Here is a 27032-nt window from a genome sequence, read left to right as displayed (position 1 = left end):
CAGGGCCGCAGGCCTGGCTTCACGAACCAAGCGGGGGGCCGTGTTCTGCCTTCTGCCGCCGCCTGAGTCTCACTCCGAAAAAGGTCTGGGACTTGCTGGCAGCGCACGGCCGCTGGCACACGGCAGAATGCTTCCACCCTCAGCAACGGCTGTTCCGGCTGGTGCCAGGATGCTCTCCAGTGTGGTTTCTGCCAGTCAGGGGCTGGTTTTGGGGCCTGCACTCGCACCCGGGGCAACGGTCCTGGCCCCAGCACCAAGAGCCGAGCCAAGAGGCGTGTCTTCGGCCCCGGCCACTTGCTCGCTCGGGTGGCCTTTAGGGAGGCCGTTCCCACAGCTCTCAGCCACAGGACACAGTAGAGCGCGCCCTCTAACCCAGTGACCGGTGGAAGCTTAAGCCACGGTATCTGCCCAGATTTCTGCGTCCGAAGGAAGAGCCTGGACCTCAGGGCTCCACGCACCCGTGCCGGGGGAAGGCTAGCTTCGTGACACTAGAGCTGGTGCAAGAGGTGCCTCTGCGCGAATCCGTTTCTCTCGCCCTGTGTTTCAGGGGAATAGTTTCCTAGGCACTCACGCGGACACACTGAAAGTGCTGCCACCGTCCGGAACCGTGATGGTGTCTAGAGCACGGTCCCTCTCCACTGCTGTTAGCTACTGTTCGGTCACTCTACAGCCTGGCTTCTCCGTGCTAGTGCTTAGGTACCTAGCTCTCCAGGCAGGCCCACAGAGGAGAGCACTGCTCACCTCCTCACACAAGAGAGGGGTCGAGACAGCAGCCTTCCTTACAGGCCTGTGTCTCGGTCAGAGTCACGTTTAGGTTCCATCGCTCATGCTTTCACACAAACACCCCACAGGTGAAGTGTGCGCTCAGGAAGGGCGTTCGTGGCGGAGGCTCGGGGCCTCTAGCCTTTGGTTCCTTGGCGTTAGGCGGATGGCACTTTGGACTAAAAGCACACAGGGACAGACGGCCTGGCCTCAGGAAAGAGCTGTTGCGTCCAGAGGCGCCTTGGACCCCTGCTTCTTTCTCCCTGGAATTCCGCTGGGACCCACTCCGCAGCTGGGCACACAAGCACGGTTGAACCGGTGGCCGCGCCCCGTGGAGAGGGGACGGGAGCTACAGCTGTGCTGGTTTCCAGGCTGCTTTCTTCCAAGTCAGGGTTGAGCGGCGAGAGTTCCCGAGCCACGGGGAGCAGTGTACAGGTACCTGGACCGGGTAGCAGGAGCAGAGCCGATAGGTGCCTTCCGCAACGGCCTGTTTCTCACCTGGCTTTGGCGCATGGAACCCGTTCCCAAGGCTCTCGTGCCCGGACACCGTACGCTGCCTCCTCCCGCAGAGAGGTCGGCGACAGCTACAGCACGGATTCTCTACACTGTGTTTGCTTCGCGTTCGTCCGCTAGCAATGAGACTTGCATGCCCAAGTGGGGCCGGAGGCCCGGTTTCACGAACCAAGTGGGGGGCCGTGTTCTGCCTTCTGCCGCCCCCTGAGTCTCACTCCGAAAATGGTCTGGGACTAGCTGGCAGCGCACGGCCGCAGGCACAAGGCAGAATGTTTCCACCCTGAGCAACGGCTGTCCCGGCTGGAGCCAGGACGCTCTCCAGTGTGGTTCCTGACAGTCAGGGGCTGGTTTTGAGGCCTGCACTCGCACACGGGGCAACGGTCCTGGGCCCAGCAACAAGAGCCGAGCCAAGAGTCGTGTCTTCGGCCCCGGGCTCTTGCTCGCTCGGTTGGGCTTTAGGGAGGCCGTTCCCAGAGCTCTCAGCCCCAGTAACAATAGAGCGCGCCCTCTAAGGCAGTGACCGGCGGGAGCTTAAGGCACGGTATCTGCCCAGATTTCTGCCGTCGATGGAGGTGCCTGGAATTCAGGGCTTCACGCACCCGTGCCGGTGGAAGGCTAGCTTCGTGACCCTAGAGCTGATGCGAGCGGTGCCTCTCCGCGAAGCCGTTTCTCTCGCCCTGTGATTCAAGGGAATCTTTTCCTAGGCCCTCACGCAGACACACTGAAAGTGTTGCCACCCTCCGCAACCGTGATGCTGTCTACAGCACGTTCCTTCTCCACTGCTGTTAGCTAGGGTTCGGTCACTCTACAGCCTGGCTTCTCCGTGCTAGGGCTTAGGTACCTGGGTCTCCAGGCAGGCCCACAGGGGATAGCAGTGCTAACCTCCTCACACAAGAGAGGGGTCGAGACAGCAGCCTTCCTTACAGGCCTGTTTGTCGGTCAGAGTCACGTTTAAGTTCTATCGCTCATGCTTTCACACAAACACCCCACAGGTGAAGTGTGCGCTCAGGAAGGGCGTTCGTGGCGAAGGCTCGGGGCCTCTAACGTTTGGTTCCTTGGCGTTAGGCCGATGGCAGTTCGGACTAAACGCACACAGGGCCAGACGGCCTGGCCTCAGGAAAGAGGTGTTGCGTCCAGACGCGCCTTGGACCCCTGCTTCTAATTTAAGTGCCACATTAAAATACTAGAGCAATTCTGAGGAGAAACTAAGAGTAATCAAGGAAAGCTTTTGTGCCTTCCTAAATGAGAGAACTTCCTGTGCTTAGAACTACTTGCGTGTAAGGCCTTGCTGGCATTAGGGCATCTAGAGTCTGAGAGTGGAAGCCAAAGCGGAAATGGCTGACAGAGTCTGGAGAATCAGGAGGAGCAGGTGAAATCTGGACTCTTAAATTTATAAACTATGTTTAAGAACTGACTGGAAAAACAGTTCATAATCTTGGCAGAAAAGAAAATGGTACATTATGTAATTTTATCTGGGCTAGGGACAAAGAGGATCTAACATTTACTTTCACAGAGCACTCGTGAAGTTGTTTTGAACAGTAGTGACTATTGCAAAGAATCTAAGGGATGAAATTTGGGGAAACTTGCCACAAGCTGCCAGGGAAAAGAGTGAAAAGACTCTACTCACACAAAATGGCCCCCATAAAACCAGGTCGGGGGTTTCTGTTTGGGGAGGGGCATGGTTACACGACAATGCTATCTCTTTGGCTGTGTAGGAATTTTTGACCTGAGCTGTGAATTTAGTTCAAAGCCAAAAACTGAAGGGCCGGGATAACCCCCTCTATTTCCCTCCATTCAGAGGAAGACCCGATAAAAAACTTGAGGGGTTTTGTGTCTAGGATAAGAACTTCCACCCTTCACCATTTGAGTTTGCCTTTCAAGAGTCATTATGAAATGGGGCCATTTACATCAAAATCATAGTTCTGATTCTGGTTCTTCCTTTCAGCAAAATGAGGTAGCTTTACATTTAGAGGACTGTGGTAACACATGTAGCATTTGGTGTTTAGGTTTAGATTAATACAGGCTAATGCAATCTTGTAGTTCCAATAAAAGGGTTTTAACCCACTAATATAATAGCCTACATAAGTAACAAACATCAGAAATATAACTAGCGATTTTTGAGTTTAAAAAGTTATTTTAGGGAGGGAGGGGGCTGAGGGAGAGGGACAGGGAATCCAGGCAGACTCCGAGCTCAGCCCGGAGCCCGACCTGGGACTTGATCCCATGACCTGAGCCACCCGAGCTGAAACCAAGAGTCGGATGTTCAACCACCTGCACAACTCCGGTGCCCCAGCAATTTCTTTTTTAAGCTATATTTTACAAATCATTTATTGCTTCAAAAAGAGAATGGACACCAAAATGCTTTGCATTTAAAAACTTAACTAATTTGAGTCACTTTTATTTATTATTTTCCAAGTTTTGGCACCCAAACTTGGCAAACATCATGGAGATCTGTACAAACATGCATATACATATATACACTCACATATTTAAGTTTAAAGCCTCAGTTCCTCAAACCTTGTACTCAGGCTCCTGTTAAAAAGAGGGAAAGGGGTGAGAAGAATCAGGGAAAACATGAAAAAAATCCCAGTTGATAACTTCCTTATTGTTACGAATTAAAGCTGGCATTTTAAAGTAAAATCCATCACCTTACTAAAACTTCCACTAAGCTACAGCCTCGGATATTAAATAAACAGCCCCATACACACTTCAATGTGGTTTAATGACAAGATGGCTGAGGATCTGTTTTGTTATTTCAGGTAAAAGTTAATATTTCAGTGGTTAAAATTTCAGGTGTTAAAAACTAACTACAAGCAAGGTCATCATTATACTCTGAAGCTGAATTCTTCTACAGCCGCTTGTCTTTAAATTACTATGCAAATCCAAGACAGTAACATTCAGGCTTTATAATTAAAATACTAATGTTTGGTGACTAAAGAGTAAACATGATTAGTTTACTCTAGGTCGTTTGATTTTATTTTTCTCTGTAGGAGCTTTCCTCTTCTGTGATAATCCAGGCCCAGGTTCCTTATTATTCGGAAGAAATGAAATCGCTTCTGGCAGACAGTAATTTTCTACTTGAGGAGGGGATTCCTATAAAAGGGAAAAACACTGTTCATTTTTCCTTGACTGTGCTTTTGAACCAGAAAAAACTTGAGATTTGTCTTTTAAGGTATGCTACTTAGCACTTATCACATTTAGGGAACAGAACCTGTGTGACAAAATCTCACCTTTTATCAGAAAAATAGATTTATAGCTCAGGTGGAATGGGGCCAGCTCAGATCTTGATAATGGTTTCATTTGTAAAAAGGTATGGTTAAGAAGTGACACCTTATACTTAGTGTCGATTTTTAAAAATATTTAAACATGTGAGGTAGGTGTTTTTTTATTTTACAGATAAGATAAAAAAAGGTTAAATAACATATAACTAGCAGGAGTTAAAGCCAAAATTCATACATTGCCTCTAAAACCCTTAAAATTCTCTTCCTCACAACCATATTCCAACCCAAAACGACCTTTCCCTCATTAAAAGTGTGATAAAAATTTTCTAGCAAGATGGCAGACTGGAAAACATGAAAATGCATCACCATAAAATACTGAGTAAGTGCCTTTTGATTCAACTCTTCCCTGGATGACAACTTCCGACCCAAATATGTTAAAAGCAACTACCCCAAGACACTGGAGAGGAAATGAGATCAGGCAAATACCAAAGGGGTTGACACTGGGTAGGGAGTGAATTTCTCTTCATTTTTGTTTTTGTTGTAAGGAGAAGTCGGTATTATGAGGGCCAAGTCACAACAGAAAACATGTAGTAATGGCCTGAAACCACAGCCACTGGAAAATGAGGTGGGAAATCCCAGGAGGGAGCAGGGGAAGCCTCACACTCGGGTATGAAATCTGCCCAAATCTTTGCCCTCTCACCATGGATGCGCAGAGGCGGCTCAAGTAAGGCTAAAGCTTTGATCCCGCACTCACTGCAAGAGGTGCCTGGTAAGCAAACAGAATGGCATTCCCTAAGGAACGTAACAGAATCTAGTTTTTACAACTTAGACGCATGCAAATTACTCCACATCTGAAGAACATGACCCATTCTCAAGAAAAAACAATCAGAATCCAAAAACCCAATAAAGATCTAAAACTTATATGTATTGAAAATTACAAAATGTTCATGAAGGAAATCAAAGACGACTTAAATATGCTGTATTCATGGACTGAAAGACTGAACATAGTGAAGATGTCAATTCACTTAAATTGATCTGTAGGTTTAATGTGATTCCTATCAAAATCGTAGCAAGATGTTTTCATAGGCATATAGATAAGCTTATTTAAAAACTTAAAAGGTATAGGCCCTAGAAAAGCTAAAAGGATCTTGAAAAAGAAGAGTAAAGAGGAATCGCTACCTAATATCAGATATAAGAAGAAAGATGCTATTGCAGAGGGAAAGACCTAGATCAATAGACCCCCAACATATGCCAAACTGAATTTTGACCAAGGTGTAAAAGCAACTAAGTGGAGGACAGTTCTTTTACGGTGGAGCAATTGGACATTCTGAGTGACCTAAACTTCACACCTTCTGTGAAAACCTCACACCTCATGACATTTATGAAGCACACCAAAGGCATTCACTCTTGACTAGCCATTATGGAACTGCAAATTAAAACCACAATGAGAGATTACTACATACCAACTGAAATGGCTAAAAAAAAGTGACAAATGCCAATAAGGATACAGAAAAACGATCACTTATAACAGTGGTAGGAATGTAAAATATGACCACTCTGGAAACACACTTAGGAATTTATCCCAATGCAATGAAATCTTATTTCCACATAAAATATGTGCAAAAAAATGTTCATAGCAGCTTTAGTCATAATAGCCCCAAAGTAGAAACAACCCAGATGTCCTTCAATAGGCTAATGGTTAAGCTGTAGATCTCAAATGTTCAATAAAAAGTAATAAAATCACTGATACAAGCAACACCTGAATGATTCCGAAGGGAATCTTGCTAAAAAAAAAAAGCCGGGGCGCCTGGGTGGCTCAGTCGTTAAGTGTCTGCCTCCGGCTCAGGTCATGATCCTGGAGTCCCGGGATCGAATCCCACATCAGGCTCCCTGCTCAACGGGAGGCCTGCTTCTCTCTCTCCCACTCCCCCTGCTTGTGTTCCTGCTCTCTCTCTGTCAAATAAATAGATGAAATCTTAAAAAAAAAAAAAAGCCAATCCGAAAAGATTACACACTATATTGATTCCATTTAAGATTTAAAGACACTGACAACAGATTAGTGGTTGACAGGTGTAAGAGACCGCTGGGAGAAGAGAATGAAGGGAAGGAGGTGGGTGTAGTTAAAAAAAAAAAAGGCAAAATGAATGATTGCTGTAGCGATAGATTGTTCTGTATCTTGACTGTGGTGGCAGACACATGAAGCAGAAGTGGGGAAATTGGGGGCGCCTGGGTGGCTCAGTTGGTTAGGCGACTGCCTTCGGCTCAGGTCATGATCCCAGAGTCCTGGGATCGAGTCCCACATCGGGCTTCCTGCTCAGCAGGGAGTCTGCTTCTCCCTCTGACCCTCTTCCCCCTCGTGCTCTCTCTCATTCTCTCTCTCTCAAATAAATAAAATCTTAAAAAAAAGTGGGGAAATCGGAATAAGTTTGGATTGCATCAGGTCAATATCCTGGCTGTAATACTGTCTTATATTGTTGCAAGATATCATCCCCTGGGGGAAACTATTATTTCTTACAATTGCATGTAAAGCTACCGATTACCTCAAAATAAAAGCAGTCTTGCTCATGACCCCGATGTTGGAAATAGTAGACAATGATACCAAAGCAGCTCTTATCCTTGAAATGAGTGAAATGAAAAAGTAGAAAAATAGAAACCATAAAAAAGAGCTGATTCTAGATATAAAAAAATTTAATATCTAAATAAGAAAATCTCCTGTAAGAGCCTTTAGAATGAAAATAACAGGAAAAAAATCAGTGAAGTAATAAATAGGAATTAGTCAATCAGAAAACACAGAAAGTAAATATGGCCTGAAGGACCTGAGGGAGGGACCTGTGGGACAATATCAAAAGGTACGAGTGATTAAATTCCCATATAGACAGGAAAGAATGGAGAAGTAATTGTCAAAATTTCTCAAGTTTGGTGAAAGAGAGAAATTTACAGATTGAAGAAGCTCTGCAGAAAAAGCAGGATTAATATAAAGAAACTACACCTGGAAGTATCATAAATGGTGAAAATCAAAGATGAAACAGCCAGAAGAAAAAATGAGACACTGCACTGCATACAGGAGAAGAAATCAAATTACCACTGACTTCTCAGAAATAACGGAGGCCAGCAGAAAGTGGAGTCGTTAGTAAAAAACACTATCAACCCTAAATCCTATGCCCTACAAAAAGATCCTTCAGGCATAATGGTAAAATAGACACTCTCAAATAAAAGAAAACTAGAATTGGTCCCATCAGACTTATACTACAAATCAAAGTTTTGGGCTGAAGGAAAACTGATACCAGATAGGATAAATATAAGACTGTATTTTTCCTTTTAATTTCCTCAAAATACATAGGACCGTTTAAGCAAGTTTTGCTTTATGGCAGAACACTGTTCTGTGGAGCTGTAAGAGACAAGGGAAAATATACAAGTCTACAGAAAGTTTGCTGGCCCCTGCTTTACGTTGAAGGACCGGACACTAAATATTTCAGGCTGTGTGGGAGAGATGGTCTCTGTTGCAATTACTCAGCCCAGTGTTGCACTGCAAAAGCAGAAGAGAGAACATGTAAATGAGTGAATGGAGCTGTGTTCCAGTAAAACTTTGTAACACAGGCAGTGGAGAGGGTTTGGCCTGTGGGCTACAGTTTATTGGCCCCTGGTTTAAAGGATAGGGGAAGTAAAGGAACCTATATGAGTGTAAGATTTCTACATTCCATGTGAAGTGGCACAATATCATTTTAGCTAGACTATAAAAAGTTAAGTATATTATAATCCATAGAGCAAAACACACCCTGCCTCCAACAAAAAAGGCAAGAAAGAAAGAACACAGGAACAAAGACAAATTGAAAACTGCAAAAAAAAAAAAAAAACCCTAAATCCAATCATATCAATAATTACACGATGGACTAAACAGTCTAAAGAATAAAAAAAACCCAACGATACCCTTTTTAAAAGAAAGCCATTTCAAATATAAAGGAAAATTCCATTTACAATTGCATCAAGAATAAAATAGGGACAAATTTAATCAAGGAGATAAAAGACTTGTACATTGAAAACTAGACAACATTGGGGCGCCTCGGTGGCTCAGTCTTAAGCGTCTACCTTCGGCTCAGGTCCTGGGATTGAGCCTTGCATTGGGCTGCCTGCTCGGCGGGAAGCCTGCTTCTCCCTCTCCCACTCCCCCTGCTTGTGTTCCTGTTCTTGCTATTTCTCTCTCTGTCAAATAAATAAAATCTTAAAAAAAAGAAAACTAGGCAACACTGATGAAATAGAAGATGACACAAATAAATGGAAAGATATTCCATGCTCATGGACTGGAAAAATTAACACTATTAAAATGTCCACACTACCCAAAGCAACCCACAGATTCAATGCAATCCCTATCAAAATTTCAATGGCATTTTTTCTAGAAATAGAACTAACAATCCTAAAGTTTGTATGGAATCACAAAGACTCCAAATAGCCAAAGCAATCTTTTTTTTTTTTTAAGAGTTATTTATTTTTTGACAGAGAGACACAGCGAGAGAGGGAACACAAGCAGAGGGAGCGGGAAAGGGAGAAGCAGGCTTCCCGTGGAGCAGGGAGCCTGATGCGGGGCTCGATCCCAGGACCCTGGGATCATGACCTGAGCCGAAGGCAGACGCTTAATGACTGAGCCACTCAGGCGCCCCTAGCCAAAGCAATCTTGAGAAAGGAGAACAAAGCTGGAGGCATCATGCTCCCTGATTTTAAACTGTATTACAAAACTATGGTAACCAAACAGTATGGTACTACCACATACACAGACACACAGATCAAGAGAACAGAACAGAAAACCCTGAAATAAACCCAGGCATACTCGATCAATTACAAAGGAGCCAAGAACATACAAAAGGAAAAGGACAGTTTCTTCAATAAATGGTGTTGGAAAAACTAGACAGCTACATGCAAAAGACTGAAACAGGACCACTATCTTATACCATACACAAAAATAAACTCAAAATGGATTAAAGATTCGGATGAAAGACATGAAACTATAAAACTAAAAGAAAATATACGTCATGAGCTCTCTGACATTGGTCTTGGTAAAAATTTTTTGGATTTCACACCAAAATGAAAAGAAACACAAGCAAAAATTAACATGTGGGGAGACATCAAATTAAAAAGCTCATGCATAGTAAAGGACACCATCAGCAAAAGGAAAGGCAACCTAAGAAAGGGAGAAAATATTTGCAAATCATCTATCGGATAGGGGTTAATATCCCAAACCATGTGATTAAAAAATGGGCAGAGATCTGAATAGACATTTCCCCAAAGACACAGATGGTCAACAGGTATACGAAAAGGTGCTCAACGTCACTAATCATCAAAGAAACGCAAATCAAAATCATAACAAGATATTACCTAACACATGTTGGAATAGCTGTTATCAAAAAGACAAGTGTTGATGAGGATATGGAGAAACGAGAACTCTTGTGTACTTCTGGTGGGAATGTAAACTGATGCAGCCATTATTTTTTTCCTCAAAAAATTAAAAATATAACTACCTTAAGAGTACACTTAGTTCGATGAGCACTGAGCAATTGTTGAATCATTATATTGCACACCTGAAACTAATAACACTGTGTTAAATACAATCTTAAAAAAAAGGAACTACCTTATGATTCAACAGTTCCAACCTCTATGTATTTATCCAAAAGAAATAAAAACATTAATTCAAAAAGATATCTGCTCTCCTATGTTCACTGCAGCATTATTTACCATAGCTAAGATATGAAAACCTGAGTGTCCACTGACAGATGGATAAAGAAAATTCACACACACACACACACACAATGGATTAATCAGCCATAAAAAAATATTTCAGCCAAGGAAACCCTGCCAACTGCAGCAACATGGATGGACCTTGATGGCATGATGCAAAGTGAAATAAGTCAGAAAAAGACAAATACTAGATGATTTCACTTACAAGTGGAACCTAATATAAAAAACGGGTGCCTGGGTGGCTCAGTCATTTAAGCATCTGCCTTCGGCTCAGGTCATGATCCCAGGATCCTGGGATTGACTGCCGCATCGGGCTCCCTGCTCAGTAAGGAGCCTGCTTCTCCCTCTTGCACTCCCCCTGCTCGTGTGCTCTCTGTCAAATAAATAAATAAAATCTTAAAAAAATAAAAAAATAAAAAAAAACCCAAATGAGATAGATACAAAGAACTGACTGGGGGTTGCTAGATGCAGGGTGTGAGGGCTGGGGGAAATGGGTAAGGGTGAACAAGAGGTACAAACTTACAGTTATAAAATAAGCCCTGAGGATGTAATATACAACATGGTGACTGTAGTTGTTAATATTGTATGGTATATTTGAAAGTTGGAAGAGACTCAATCTTGGGAGTTCTTATCATAAGAAAGAAAATCTCATTATGTATGGTGATAATTTTGCATATATAGTCATGAATACATACAACTCTTATGCTGAACATCTGAAATTAATGTCATATGTCATTGTATCTCAAAAAAAAAAAAAGGTGGCCAGATTCTTCCTTCAGGCAGACTGGAAGATTCCTCTTTGGAGCAATTGAAACAATTCAAGAAGTATATGCAAGTATGAACCCAGACGACAGTCCCCAACAATTAGACCACAAAGACTATTGCATCCGGATCAAAACTGCCAAGACCCAACTGTGTGCTCAGTACTTCCAATCAGCTTAGACAAAGACCCAAACAAAGAGGAAAATGCAGTTTAGTGGATAGAGAATATACCGAAATAAGTTAAAAAAAAATCAATAAATCCTCTGAGATCCAGTAGAAGGTATTACATCTATGAAGCAAAAAAGATATTAAAAAATTAAAATGTAAATTCAAAAAACTTTTAAAAAGGTCCTGATTATTAAAAACATGATCGCAAAATGAAGAGCTGATAAAAGGAGAAGACTGAACTGAGGGAACCTCTCAAAAAGTGAAGATTATAAAAATAGTGGTGAAATAAGAAGATCCAATATACAAGTAGCAGAAGTACTAGAGAGAACAGAAAGTGGAGGGAAAAAAAATCATCATTGAAATAATTCAAGATTTCCCAGAACTGAAAGACACAAGTTACCAAACCAGAAGAGGCCTACCATGTGCAGTATAATAAAAAGAGACCCTCATGATAGCCTATCATTTTGAAATTTCAGAAAACTAGGGACAAAAAGAGCTTCCTACTAGATTAGTTACATATAACAGATTATGAATCAAAATGGCTTTAACTACTCAACAGCAACACTAGAAGCAAGGAGATAAGCAATCAAAAGTCTAAGGAGAAAATAGGTTCCAACCTAGAATTTGATGCCCATCTAAACGATAAAAGAAATGCAATCACAGAAAAAAAGAATTTTCACACAAAGAAAATCTCAGTTTATCTCCCATGTGCTTTCTCAAGAAGTTACTATAAGAACACCTTCAACCAGATGAGAGCAGATCAGGATGACATGGGATATAGAAACAGGAGATCCAACAGAGAAGAGAAAGGATGATGAATGGAGATCCTGGGATGACACCAGTTTGTAGAAGTAGACGGTGACCATCCAGATTGGAACAGTATGGCTAAGGACATGTTGAAGGCTTTCATCACCAAGATCCCTGCAGCCACTGCACCCAGCTTTTTAATTAATGCTCCCCCCCGCCCCCCCCTCAGCATTTAACCTGAGGTCAGAACACTGGGGTGGGCCTATCTCAAGAGCCTTACTTGTGCTTGGCTTATCTTGACCATGAACTTGAACATGAAGTCACTACTCTCCCTTCCCTAGTCTACTGCTTTGCCCCCACAGAAGTATTCTGTTTTCTCTACTTCTGAGAGCTAGGTAGGAAATAATGAGCTCAGATGTAGAAATACAGAGCAGCCCACTCCCCCCACTGCATTCCTCCAGAAATCTAGTGTCTGACACACAATACAACCCTGAGAAAAGCAGGGAACAAAAAAACTTGAGTTTTTAAAAAAAGTGATTTAGGTGTTTCTAGGAGTTAGTATTGGCTTACCAATTCCAATCAGTACATCCCACCGCTTTATGACAAAGGTTTTATTGTTTATGTTTTAGCCATTCTTTCTATATATCCTGAGCAACTCCCAAACACAAACAGTAAAAATTACACAGCAGGCTAAGTTTTGGCTTCCCCTTATTTCTATACCATTATGTTTGAAATCCTTTGGAGTGAGACATTTATTATCATGTATCCTACCTTGCTGATTCCTGATGGCATTTTAGGTGTTCTGGCATCAGAAAGATTTTTCTTTGCTCATTCAAATCAAAACTTAGGCTATTTGTGAACAGCAATATTCCAACATTATAGAGGGCACTTTTAAAACTTTTAGAGGTACTTAGATTTTTTTTAATTTTTTTTTAAGATTTTATTTATTTGAGAGAGAGAAGGAGATAAAGAGAGAGAGAGCATGAGACGGGGGAGGGTCAGAGGGAGAAGCAGACTCCCTGCTGAGCAGGGAGCCCGATGTGGGACTCGATCCCGGGACTCCAGGATCATGACCTGAGCCGAAGGCAGTCACTTAACCATCTGAGCCACCCAGGCGCCCAGAGGTACTTAGATTTTTATACCTGCTTCATTTAACTCCAAGCTAAATGTTTACATATGTACTCATTATTATAGAAAGTAGAATGAAACTGAATGAAATGAAAGCGAACTGGAGCCAAACATGCTATTAATAAACAAGCCAAGGGTTTTGCTGTGTGGTCACATCCCTATATATATAAGCCTATCTCTGGTGATGAGGAGATCAAGGACAAAATCTTACAAACCTGCATCAGATAATCAGCAATGTACTCTGTTTTCAAGCAGTACACATTTTGGGTGGCAGCTTCTGCTATATTAACCCCTGAGTCATCTGGTTTCAGTTTATTGAAGTCAGAAAAGAGATGTGTGGCTTCTTTAAATAAAGGTACAGAATGACCAGGTAGTACCTAAAGAAAAAATAAGAAATAAGAAGCTATCAGTTTCCCAGAGTAGTTCAACTGTATCATCTGTACTTAAGGATTGTCATCTCACCAAGTACCGAAAATTAAGAACTGATCATAGCAACCTTGTTTGAAAAATAATTTGTGTAAAAAATTCTGTAAATTGACTGAATACAAACCTTTGCTCCTCCTGACTGAAGAAGGCGTTTGAATCCTGCTTCTCGGGATTGGTCAACATATAAGATAACTTTCCACCCACTAAATGCCCCCTACAAATGAAAATATAATCAGTGTTGAAATTATTTGGGAAATAAATGCAAATAATACATTATTTTATCTGTAAATTTAGTTTTATGTCAACAAATAATCTTATAACCTTTACCAAGTGCCACAGTGGTAATTGTCTCTGGTCAGAATATTCTGAAAACACACAACCATGGTGTTTGGCACACAGTAGGTCATCAATAAATACTTGAAGAATGAAGGAAAATGTTTTAATGAATAACATGAAAACAAAGCAACTTGACTTTTGTTTAGCCTTTTCTTGTATTTTTTCTTATAATTAATCCAGGGTAGAACTTAATGCACAACTTCTCAAATTAGATGAAGCCCTCCTTATATTTCTCTTGAAAATGTTTGTGAATTAGAAATATAAAACATTTCACTAGGGAATAACAACAAAAGCCAGTGGAATTACTCTAAAAGAAGGGAATTAAGGCTAACAAGGGCTTGGACACAGGAGAGAACTCAGAATACATCGCACAAGATTATTTAAAACTTGGGTTTCTAACCTTTATGTGAGCCATGGACCCCTTTGACAGTCCAGTGAAACCTATGGATCTGTTCTCTAAATAATTCTTTTAAAGAAACAGCTTTATTGAAATGTAATTTCTGTGCTATATTAATAATGTTTTAAAATACTGGTTTTAACATAAAGTGTAAAGGATTACAAAAAAACCCATTTTATTAAAAATAAAATATTTACAAATTTGTGACAGATGTGCTTCTATATTAATGAATTAAATAAATAGTGGTGGCTGGATAGATTATTATAATTTTGAAGTATAAAGACAGATGGTAGCTACACTTGTGGTGAGCATAATGAATTGTTGTCAAATCTGTTACATACCTGAAACTAATGTAACACTGTGCATCAACTATATTTCAATGAAAAAAAATTGAACATAAGCAGTATCTCAAGATACTTGGAATTATAATGCAAAGCAAAGATATCTTATTTCTGTTGGGGTAAAATCACAAGTACTATTAATAGTGCTGTGATTTTTACCTAGACTTCTATAATAAAAGGAAATGTTTTCAATTGGAGGTTAGTAAAAATAAGGATGTATTCCCTGCCCCATCCAAAGTGTATAAACAGCCTTCCTGAATGTGATCTACAACTCCTTTGGGAGAGTCTGTGGATCCCATGTTAAGAACCCTTGAAGGTAGATGCTGAAGAGTCTTTGGAAGAAATACAGTATGGGTCACATTTTACACATATATTTAAATTATTTTTATGTCTTTTTACTTTTAAAAAAAAAAAGACTTATGGGAGTGCCTGGGTGGCTCAGTCGTTAGGCATCTGCCTTCGGCTCAGCTCATGATCTCAGTGTCCTGGGATCGAGCCCCGCATTGGGCTCCCTGCTCAGCGGGGAGTCTGCTTCTCCCTCCCACTCCCCCTGCTTGTGTTCCCTCTCTGGCTGTGTCTCTCTCTGTCAAATAAACAAAATCTTAAAAAAATAATAATAATAAAAGATTTATGTATTTAAGAGACAGTATGTGCACTAGTGTGCACATGCACAGTGGGGAGAGAGGCAGAGGAAGAGGGAGAGAATCTCCAGCAAACTCCAGGCTGAGCGAGGAGTCCGATGGCAGGGCTTGATCTCATCACCCTAAGATCATGACCTGAGTTAAAATCAAGAATTGGATGCCTAACTGCCTGAGCCACCCAGGCACCCCATTTACACATATATTTTTAATAGAGCCATCAACATTATATATATCTTCCTTGTAATCATAATTAAAATTAGGAATTAACATTAAGCCCAATTTAGAATGCCCAAACTAAGTATATCAACAAAGCATAAAAGACAAGTAGAATTATTATTTTGTTAATAAGCATATTCTCTTAAAATTAAAATCTGTAATAGTCATGACACTGAATGCCGTTCATATCACCATATATATGTTAATACCTCAACGATGCCTGATTCTTGTCTTTGCTGGAGTTTTTTCCTCCATCTCATTGCTGCAAGTGCTAGTCTTCGTTGCTGAACATTGATTCCAGTCAAAACATCGAGTATGGAACTACTTCCCCATTCATAGTCTTCTTCCTAGACAATTAGTAGAATAAACTTTGGATCTGGTCCTACAATATGTCCTCAAGGAGTCCACGATCATTTAAGAGTTAAAAGCTATACATTCAGTTGTTATAAATACAGAGCACTAAATAAGCATCAGTTTATGAACATAGAGGAAAGAAATGTACATTAATTTGGCTTCATAGGAGGGTCAAGTATATCTGGCTTTTAATTAGAAATCAGAAAAATACTGCATACGTTTCTAAGAAATACAGGTAACTACACCTTAGTAATTGGTAATATATAGATTATTGGGCTTCATCCATTTTAAGATGAACTTCACAGAAGGACATGTTCTCAGTGGAGGTATGTGTTAACACCTTGATTACCTGTCCAAAGAAATCATATCCCTAAGGGATCTTGATTGAAAACTTCAAAAACTACATGATAGATATTACTGTGATGGTTAGTTAGGGACCAAAATATTTCAGACAATATTTAAAAAAAAAATGTTCTTTTTTAAAAAGATTTTGTCAGAGGGAGAGCGAGCTGAGTGTGAGCATGAGCAGGGGGGAGGGGCTGAGGGAGAAGCACGCTCCCCACCGAACAAGGAGCCAATGCGGGACTTGATCCCGGTACCCTGCGATCATGACCTGAACCAAAGGCAGATGCTTAACTGACTGAGCCACCCACACGTCCCCAAACAATTTAATATTTAATGGGCTGGCAGTAAGGATAAAAAGTTTACAATGAAGTAATCCTGAAGTTTTCTAATGTTATTCCAAAGAGGGGGAAAAAAAAGCCCAGATTAAAATTAAATAAAACTCATATAACTGAGAATCTGGGTCTGTGATCTCTAAATTTTTTTGCTCTGTTAATCTGGACCTTGTAAAATTGGTATAATCTAATTGGTCATATTTGGTTATTTCAATTATATGAATGGTTAGTGTAGATACTAGAATCAATTAGGACAATTACTTTTAACGAAAAATGATTCTTCATGTTAGTTTGAATACATACCAGCACGAAGTGTCCAGCAGTCCGGCATGCTTCCACGTAGGAGCGATGAAGCACCCATTTCCCAGCTGCCACTGAGGCTAAATACTTCTCGTTTCGAAGTGGATGTCCCACAACAATGTGTGTACAATTGGGATCAAAGCACTGTTTCTCTATTACTAATCCACCTAAAGTAGAGAAAAATTGATACGTGATTGGAATTCTTAACTTCTTCCTAGGAAAGACATGTCAACTCTGCATAGAAATTATTTATAAATAAAATGCACCAAATAAACTGAAAAACCTTGACTGACAATTATTTTACTTCACATACATTTTTTAAAATATTTTTTTACTAACATAATGAAATAAAATAAGAAATATGTATTTTTTAAAGATGATTTGACAGCGAGCACAAGCAGGGGGAGCGGCAGGCAGAGGGAGAGGGAGAAGCAGGACCCTGGGATCATGACCTGGGCCAAAGTCAGCCACTTAACCCCTATAATATTTTTACTTTATTTTTATTAAATATTTTATTTGTCAGAGGTAGGTAGAGACAGAGAGCACAAGCGCGGGGGGGGGCGGCAGCAGAGGGAGAAGCAGACTCCCCGCTGAGCAGGGAGCCCGATGCAGGACTCGATCCCAGGCCCCTGGGATCATTATGTGAGCCAAAGGCAGATGCCCAACCAACTGAGCCACCCAGGCATGCCCCCCATAATTTTTTTTTAAAGATTTTAATTATTTATTTGAGAGAGAGAGAGAAACAGCATGAGAGGGGAGAAGGTCAGGGGGAGAAGCAGGCTCCCTGCTGAGCTGGGAGCCTGATGTGGGACTTGATCCCAGGACCCCGGGATCATGACCTGAGCCGAAGGCAGACGCTTAACCAGCTGAGCCACCCAGGTGCCCCCCCCCATATTTTTAATGAAAATTTAAAATAGAAAAATAGTAAAATGAAATCCAACATACTGATTCTTAAATTATCAAAATTTTGCCATCCTTATTTCAGTATACCCCCTTTGGGCTTAACTATTTTAAAGTAAGTTCCAGGGCGCCTGGGTGGCTCGGTTGTTGGGCATCTGCCTTCGGTTCAGGTCATGATCTCAAGGTCCTGGGATCGAGCCCCATAATCAGGCTCTCTGCTCTGCAGGAAGCCTGTTTCTCCCTCTCCCTCTCCCACTCCCCCTGCTTGTGTTCCTTCTCTCACTGTCTCTCTGGCAAATAAATAAATAAAATCTTAAAAAAAAAAAGTTCTAGACATCCTGTGACTCTACCCCTATCCATTCAGTATGCATCTCTAAAATACATGGTAATTTTCTTATACAGCCCTAATGCTATTATCAGATCTAAATTAATTAACAAAAATTCTTTCCTATTTCAATACTAAATCCTTATGCAAACTTTCCTGTTTGTCTGCACTTGGTTTGTTACAATTAAGATATAAAAACAGAATATAAATAGATGCCATTTACTACTGTTAGTATATTTCTTAAGTCTCAACTACTTTTGCAATTTCCAAGCATTGAAAATGGGTAATCAAGGAGATGGAAGTCAAAAAGGGGCTCCTACAGACTAAAAGCAGAGGAAAATTTTTTGAGTGGAAATAAGGTCAGCAGCCCAACGCAGAAGCTTAGAAGGAAAACACACACGCTAGGGAAATAGAGATGAAGCAGCGGGTGGAAGCTGAACCCTCTTCTCAGATACAGCTGTACGATGCCTGACTTTGAGGAAAGAAGGCATAAACTTATGTAAAGCATGGCTTTTATTGATTGATTTTTGATTTATACTTTAGAAGTTAACCTGATTATGGGTTAGAAAGAGTTGTATTAAAGACTTTGTAAGAATTCAATGAAACATTTGAACTCTATTCATGCTCTACAGATGACTAAGAGAGGCAACTGTTTGAGCACATAGTATACACCAGAGACTGTTGGAAGTGCTCCGGATTAACTCATTTAATCCTCACAACTCTATGAAGGTAGATTACTAGTATTATCTGTAATCTACCCATGATGACACAAGTACAGAGTAACTCACCCAGGATCGGAGTGACAAAAGAACAAGAAGGTGAAAATTCCCTATTCTATTGGGATCTAATTCTATTTAACAGATTTATTCTGTAATCCAGACAACATAATAGACTATTTATGTGAATCAGTTGGCCACAGTTGCTTCATTTATAAAATGAAGGGTCTCTTTGCATTTTACTATCAAAAACTTTCTATTCAGACTCAGTTCCAGCACAGTCTGTCCTCATCTGCCTCTCTTCTGTCTTCTGCTAGTTGATATTACTCTTGTCCAGAGTTTACAGAGATGGAACAAAATATAGGAGACAGACACATGAAGCAGCTTCTTCTGTTCTGAAAGCTCTAGGTAAAGTTGAACAATTTTGATTTCTAACTCTAACTTATTGGGTGACCAGGAAACAGTGTTCCACATTGAGTCCAGTTTCCAAGAAACACAGCTTCTCAACTGTATGACTGTATTTGACAGAAATCTTTAAAAAAAAAAATCATGGCTTTCCACATTCTTAAAAGGACAGCACTAAGTTACATTTAATCTTTTCTTGACTCAGGGCCGTCATTAAAAATAACCGTTATTTAAGTTTTCCTCTATATGAAGCTGTCAGACTGAGTTCTCTTCCTATACTTTCCCTAACTCTATAGAGCTACTTTGTCCAATACAGTAGCCACTAGCCACATGTGACTATCAGACACCTGAAACACAGCCAGACCAAATTGAGATGTGCTAGAAGTGCAAAATATACCCGAGATTTCAAAAACTTAGTAAGGAAAAAAAAAAAGGGTAAAATCTCATTGATATTTTATATTAATTACATGTTGAATATAACACTTTGTGTATAGGTTAAATAAAATATATGCTTTATTAATTTCACTCGATTTTTTTCCTTTTTAAAATGTGGCTACTACTAAGTTTAAAATTTAACATGTGGCTTTTGCTATCTTTCTACTGGACGGTACTGCTTAGAGCACCAGGTTACCTGTCTAGTATGCTGCTTCCAGAATGATGTCAGGTGGAGAGTCTGATAATAATGGAATAAGAATGTTACATAAGGAGGAGCTCCTCTCTGGGTATTACTGTGCCTTCAACTTTACAAAAATGTAGTTTTATTTTAAGTCTATAATTTCAATGATTTCATCAGTGAACAAAAGCCCAAGGCAGCACAAGAGATTCTTAAATCATTTTAATGGTTGGTTTCAATTTAAATCTTTAAATGTTTAAATCCTATGACCCAGTGACTTTAGATTTAGACCTATATAAAGTCAAAGTTCTAATGCTGAGTCAATACATACTGCCTAAGACAAGTTACCCATCTTTTAAGTAGGCTTCACACCCAAACTCATGAACCCAAGATCAAGAATCGCGTGTTCTACCACCTGAGCCAGCCAGGTGCCCCACCCATCTTTTTTCTCTCAATTTGTACATCTTACAAATGATATCAACTACACTGACTTCCAAGGAAGGTTACATTTTTTTTTTCATTTTTTATTGTTATGTTAATCACCATATATTACATAATTTGTTTTGGTGTACTGTTCCATGATTCATTGTTTGTTCATAACACCCAGTGCTCCATGCAGAACGTGCCCTCCTCAATACCCATCACCAGGCTAACCCATCCCCCCACCCTCCTCCCCTCCAGAAACCTCAGTTTGTTTTTCAGAGTCCGTCATCTCTCCTGGTTCGTCTCCCCCTCTGACTTACTCCCCTTCATTCTTCCTCTCCTGCCATCTTCTTCTTTTTCTTTTTTCTTAACGTATGTTGCGTTATTTGTTTCAGAAGTACAGATCTGTGATTCAACAGTCTTACACAACTCACAGCGCTCACCGTAGCACATATCTTCCCCAATGTCCATCACCCAGCCACCCCATCCCTCCCACCCCCGACCACTCCAGCAACCCTCAGTTTGTTCCTGAGATTAAGAATTCCTCATATCAGTGAGGTCATATGATACATGTCTTTCTCTGATTGGCTTATTTCACTCAGCATAACACCCTCCAGTTCCATCCACGTCGTTGCAAATGGCAAGATCTCATTCCTTTTGATGGCTGCATAATATTCCATTGTGTATATATACCACTTCTTCTTTAGCCATTCATCTGTCGATGGACATCTTGGCTCTTTCCACAGTTTGGCTATTGTGGACATTGCTGCTATAAACATTGGGGTGCACGTACCCCTTCGGGTCCCTACATTTGTATCTTTGGGGTAAATACCCAGTAGTGCGATTGTTGGATCGAACGGTAGCTCTAATTTCAACTGTTTGAGGAACCTCCATACTGTTTTCCAGAGGGGTTGCACCAGCTTGCATTCCCACCAACAGTGTAGGAGGGTTCCCCTTTCTCCACATCCCCGCCAACATCTGTCGTTCCCTGACTTGTTAATTTTAGCCATTCTGACGGGTGTGAGGTGGTATCTCATTGAGGTTTTGATTTGGATTTCCCTGATGCCGAGCGATGTGGAGCACTTTTTCATGTGCCTGTTGGCCATTTGGATGTCTTCTTTGGAAAAATGTCTGTTCATGTCTTCTGCCCATTTCTTGATTGGATTATTTGTTCTTTGGTTGTTGAGTTTGATAAGTTCTTTATAGATTTTGGACACTAGCCCTTTATCTGATATGTCATTTGCAAATATTTTCTCCCATTCTGTCGGTTGTCTTTTGGTTTTGTGGACTGTTTCTTTTGCTGTGCAAAAGCTTTTTATCTTGATGAAATCCCAATAGTTCATTTTTGCCCTGGCTTCCTGTGCCTTTGGTGATGTTTCTAGGAAGAAGTTGCTGCGGCTGAGGTCGAAGAGGTTGTTACCTGTGTTCTCCTTTAGGATTTGGATGGACTCCTGTCTCACGATTAGGTCTTTCAACCATTTGGAGTCTATTTTTGTGTGTGGTGTAAGGAAATGATCCAGTTTCATTCTTCTGCATGTGGCTGTCCAATTTTCCCAACACCATTTGTTGAAGAGACTGTCTTTTTTCCACTGGACATTCTTTCCTGCTTTGTCAAAGATAAGTTGACCATAGAGTTGAGGGTCCATTTCTGGGCTCTCGATTCTGTTCCATTGATCTATGTGTCTGTTTTTGTGCCAGTACCATACTGTCTTGATGATGACAGCTTTGTAATAGAGCTGGAAGTCCGGAATTGTGATGCCGCCAGCTTTGCTTTTCTTTTTCAAGATTCCTCTGGCTATTCGGGGTCTCTTCTGGTTCCATACAAATTTTAGGATTATTTGTTCCATTTCTTTGAAAAAAATGGATGGTATTTTGATGGGGATTGCATTGAATGTGTAGATTGCTCTAGGTAGCATTGACATCTTCACAATGTTGGTTCTTCCAATCCATGAGCATGGAACGTTTTTCCATTTCTTTGTGTCTTCTTCAATTTCTTTCATGAGTATTTTATAGTTTTCTGAGTACAGATCCTTTGCCTCTTTGGTTAAACTTATTCCTAGGTATCTTATGCTTTTGGGTGCAATTGTGAATGGGATCGACTCCTTGATTTGTCTCTCTTCTGTCTTGTTGTTGGTGTATAGGAATGCCACTGATTTCTGTGCATTGATTTTATAGCCTGCTACGTGACTGAATTCCTGTGTGAGTTCTAGCAGTTTTGGGGTGGAGTCTTTTGGGTTTTCCACATACAGTATCATATCATCTGCAAAGAGTGAGAGTTTGACTTCCTCTTTGCCGATTTGGATGCCTTTGATTTCTTTTTGTTGTCTGATTGCTGTGGCTAGGACTTCTAATACTATGTTGAATAGCAGTGGTGAGAGTGGACATCCCTGCCGCGTTCCTGACCTTAGGGGAAAAGCTCTCAGCTTTTCCCCATTGAGAATGATATTCGCTGTAGGTTTTTCGTAGATGGCTTTTATGATATTGAGGTATGTACCCTCTATCCCTATACTTTGAAGAGTTTTGATCAAGAAAGGATGCTGTACTTTGTCAAATGCTTTTTCTGCATCTATTGAGAGAATCATATGATTCTTGTTCTTTCTTTTGTTAATGTATTGTATCACGTTGATTGATTTGCGGATGTTGAACCAGCCTTGCAGCCCAGGGATAAATCCCACTTGGTCGTGGTGAATAATCCTTTTAATGTACTGTTGGATCCTATTGGCTAGTATTTTGGTGAGAATTTTTGCATCCATGTTCATCAAGGATATTGGTCTGTAATTCTCCTTTTTGATGGGATCTTTGTCTGGTTTTGGGATCAAGGTAATGGTGGCCTCATAAAATGAGTTTGGCAGTTTTCCTTCCATTTCTATTTTTTGGAACAGTTTCAGGAGAATAGGTATTAAGTCTTCTTTAAATGTCTGATAGAATTCCCCTGGGAAGCCATCTGGCCCTGGGCTTTTGTTTCTTGGGAGATTTTTGATGACTGCTTCAATTTCCTTAGTGGTTATAGGTCTATTCAGGTTTTCTATTTCTTCCTGGTTCAGTTTTGGTAGTTGATACATCTCTAGGAATGCACCCATTTCTTCCAGGTTATCTAATTTGCTGGCATAGAGTTGCTCATAATGTGTTCTTATAATTGTTTTTATTTCTTTGGTGTTGGTTGTGATCTCTCCTCTTTCATTCATGATTTTGTTGATTTGGGACATTTCTCTTTTCTTTTTGATCAGTCTGGCCAGGGGTTTATCAATCTTGTTAATTCTTTCAAAGAACCAGCTCCTAGTTTCGTTGATCTGTTCTACTGTTCTTTTGGTTTCTATTTCATTGATTTCTGCTGTGATCTTTATTATTTCTCTTCTCCTGCTGGGTTTAGGCTTTATTTGCTGTTCTTTCCCCAGCTCCTTTAGGTGTAGGGTTAGATTGTGTATTTGAGACCTTTCTTGTTTCTTGAGAAAGGCTTGTATTGCTATATACTTTCCTCTCAGGACTGCCTTTGCTGTATCCCAAAGATTTTGGACAGTTGTGTTTTCATTTTCATTGGTTTCCATGAATTTTTTAAATTCTTCTTTAATTTCCTGGTTGACCCATTCATTCTTTAGTAGGATGCTCTTTAGCCTCCATGTATTTGAGTTCTTTCCGACTTTCCTCTTGTGATTGAGTTCTAGTTTCAAAGCCCTGTGGTCTGAAAACATGCAGGGAATGATCCCAATCTTTTGGTACCAGTTGAGACCTGATTTGTGACCTAGGATGTGATCAATTCTGGAGAATGTTCCATGGGCACTAGGGAAGAATGTGTATTCCGTTGCTTTGGGATGGAATGTTCTGAATATGTCTGTGAAGTCCATTTGGTCCAGTGTGTCATTGAAAGTCTTTATTTCCTTGTTGATCTTTTGCTTAGAGGATCTGTCCATTTCAGTCAGGGGGGTGTTAAAGTCCCCCACTATTATTGTATTGTTGTCAATGTGTTTCTTTGCTTTTGTTATTAATTGCCTTATATAATTGGCTGCTCCCACGTTCGGGGCATAGATATTTACGATTGTTAGGTCTTCTTGTTGGATAGACCCTTTAAGTAGGATATAGTGTCCTTCCTCATCTCTTATTACAGTCTTTGTTTTAAAATCTAGTTTGTCTGATATAAGGATTGCCACCCCAGCTTTCTTTTGGTGTCCATTAGCATGGTAAATGGTTTTCCACCCCCTCACTTTCAATCTGGGGGTGTCTTTGGGTCTAAAATGAGTCTCTTGCAGACAGCATATGGATGGGTCTTGTTTTTTAATCCAATCTGAGAGCCTGTGTCTTTTGATTGGGGCATTGAGCCCATTTACATTCAGGGTAACTATTGAAAGGTATGAATTCAGTGCCATTGTATTGCCTGTAGGGTGACTGTTACTGTATGTTGTCTGTGTTCCTCTCTGATCTTTGCTGCTTTTAGGCTCTCTCTTTGCTTAGAGGACCCCTTTCAATATTTCTTGGAGGGCTGGTTTCGTGTTTGCAAATTCCTTTAGTTTTTGTTTGTTCTGGAAGCTTTTTATCTCTCCTTCTGTTTTCAATGACAGCCTAGCTGGATATAGTATTCTTGGCTGCATATTTTTCTCGTTTAGTGCTCTGAAGATATCTTGCCAGTCCTTTCTGGCCTGCCACGTCTCTGTGGATAGGTCTGTTGCCAATCTAATATTTTTACCCTTGTAGGTTACATATCTCTTCTCCCGAGCTGCTTTCAGGATTTTCTCTTTGTCTGTGAGACTCGTAAGTTTTACTATTAGATGTCGGGGTGTTGACCTATTTTTATTGATTTTGAGAGGGGTTCTCTGTGCCTCCTGGATTTTGATGCCTGTTTCCTTCCTCACATTAGGGAAGTTCTCTGCTATTATTTGCTCCAATATACCTTCTGCCCCTCTCTCTCTTTCTTCTTCTTCTGGGATCCCAATTATTCTAATGTTGTTTCGTCTTATCGAATCACTTATCTCTCGAATTCTGCCCTCGTGATCCTGTAGTTGTTTCTCCCTCTTTTTCTCAGCCTCTTTACGTTCCATCATTTGGTCTTCTATATCACTGATTCTCTCTTCTGCCTCATTTATCCTAGCAGTTAGTGCCCCCATTTTTGATTGCACCTCATCAATAGCCTTTTTGATTTCGACTTGGTTAGATTTTAGTTCTTTTCTTTCTCCAGAAAGGGTTTCTCTAATAACTTCCACGCTTTCTTCAAGCCCAGCTAGTATCTTTAAAGTCATGATTCTGAACTCTAGGTCCGACATCGTACTAACGTCCGTATTGAGTAGGTCCCTGGCTGACCGTACTACCTCTTGTTCTTTTTGCTGAGGTGATTTTTTTCGACTTGTCATTTTGTCCAGAGGAGAATCGATGAATGAGAGAACAAAATGCTAACAGGTTTACAACGTCCCCAGCAAATATACTGTATACAAATCAGAAAAGACCTGAAACCAGGGGAAAAGAAAGGGAAAGAAAGAAAAAAGAAAGAGAGAGAGAGAAAAAAAAAGATAAAAACAAAAACAGAACAATACAAAAAAAGCAGAATGTGATCAAATATGATCAGGCTAGTGCATAGATCAGTGCCACACACTAGATTTTGGGCGTATTTTGATCTGTTAGAAAAAAGTGCCTCCTAAAATTTTAAAGGAAGAAAGACATATATGTACAAAATAAGGGTCGATACAATGAAGGGACAGAAGATGACTGTAAAGATAAAAATTATAAAATATTTTATAAAAGGACTTGATAAGATAAGAAGTTGTTTGAAAAAAGAAAGAAGATTAAAAAAAAAAGAATAAAGGTAGAGAATGTGATCAGACAGGAGACTAGAACAGAACCATACACTAGGGATTTAGGGTATATTTTTATCTGTTAGAAGAAACTGTATCTCAAAATTTTAAAGAGAGAACAACTTATATATATTTGCCAAAAATAAGGGTAACTACTACGAAGGGATAAAATATGACTCTTCCAGTAAGTTGTCGCTTCTCTGTTCAGAGAGTTGTTGCTACTCTCCTCTTCGATCTCCTGTTGAGTTCGTAGGTGTTCAGAATGGTTTGATCCCTATTCAGCTGAATTCCTGAGACCAGACGAAATCCAGGTCTCCTACTCCTCCGCCATCTTGCTCCGCCCCCCGAGAATAGGAAGGTTACATTTTTAACTTAAAATACTTGTACCTAGTTTTCCAATCAGATGACAATAATCAATACGTTCTTGAGGATTCAGAGATGACAACTGGAATATATACTGTTTTTTTAAGTCTTCATGTGTTTCCTCTATTGTTATAATCTGAAATGGAAGAGTTTTATTTTAGAAAAAATTAACAGTAAAGAGGCTATCAATCAGGTAGATGGTTTTAAGTGACATTTTTAGTCCTTTGACTTATCAAATACAGAAATAACAGCATGCAAAGAAATGCAGTTTCAACATTTGTGAACTCTTGCTGGTGGTATCAGGAAATTCTTAATGCAGCGTAACAGTAATATCAAAAAGGTGTATCATCACACTAAGGATAAAGTAACCTTTTCTCGAGGGTGTGGGGCCACTGGTGGGTTGGCTAGGGGGAAGGCAATACTGGGGGCTTGAGGTGTAGGGATCAGGTGGCTGTCTTTTACCGGTGTTTCCAGTTCTTCAGAGATCGGGTGTTTTGGGGCTTCAGTCACACGCATGTTTTCGGGATCACAGACAGCTGAGGGCAATAAAATGCTGCAGTGTGATGTTATCCAAATATGACTAAGAACAAATTCAGGCAAATATTCTCATCTGTCTTAACCAAGATGAAATTAAACACAAATTCTGCAATGTAAAAAGTACATGCAGAAGAGACAGCCTATTTCTAGAGCTTATAAATAAATGCAATTAATTAGCTTTTTAAAAGGGCAAATGGTGTTACCTGTGGGCTTCTCCCAAACTTTTCTTTAAATACCAAGCTTTCATCAGTAAAATG

The 27032-nt window shown here is 40.4% G+C and overlaps 1 protein-coding gene across 1 annotated transcript; it reads right to left on the bottom strand.

Annotated features, from left to right (window-relative positions):
* Positions 1–4063: 4063 nt before the first annotated feature.
* LOC148164437 (DNA topoisomerase 2-binding protein 1-like) lies at positions 4064–26754 on the bottom strand. Its single transcript, XM_088022240.1, has 7 exons — positions 26608–26754; positions 26263–26374; positions 16720–16883; positions 15595–15732; positions 13579–13668; positions 13244–13405; positions 4064–4368 (listed from the first exon to the last, which is right to left on the bottom strand). The coding sequence occupies exons 1-7, from the start codon at positions 26752–26754 to the stop codon at positions 4225–4227; spliced, it is 957 nt and encodes a 318-aa protein (XP_087878366.1). The 3' UTR covers positions 4064–4224.
* Between the last annotated feature and the right edge of the window lie 278 nt (positions 26755–27032).

This window comes from Eumetopias jubatus, unplaced genomic scaffold, assembly GCF_037043125.1.
Source record: "Eumetopias jubatus isolate StellerSeaLion01/CBP00866 unplaced genomic scaffold, mEumJub1_p1.0 scaffold_4, whole genome shotgun sequence".
NCBI classification, from domain to species: Eukaryota; Metazoa; Chordata; class Mammalia; order Carnivora; family Otariidae; genus Eumetopias; species Eumetopias jubatus.
Note: the sequence above shows the minus strand (reverse complement) of the source record. Positions and strands in the feature narration are given on the sequence as shown.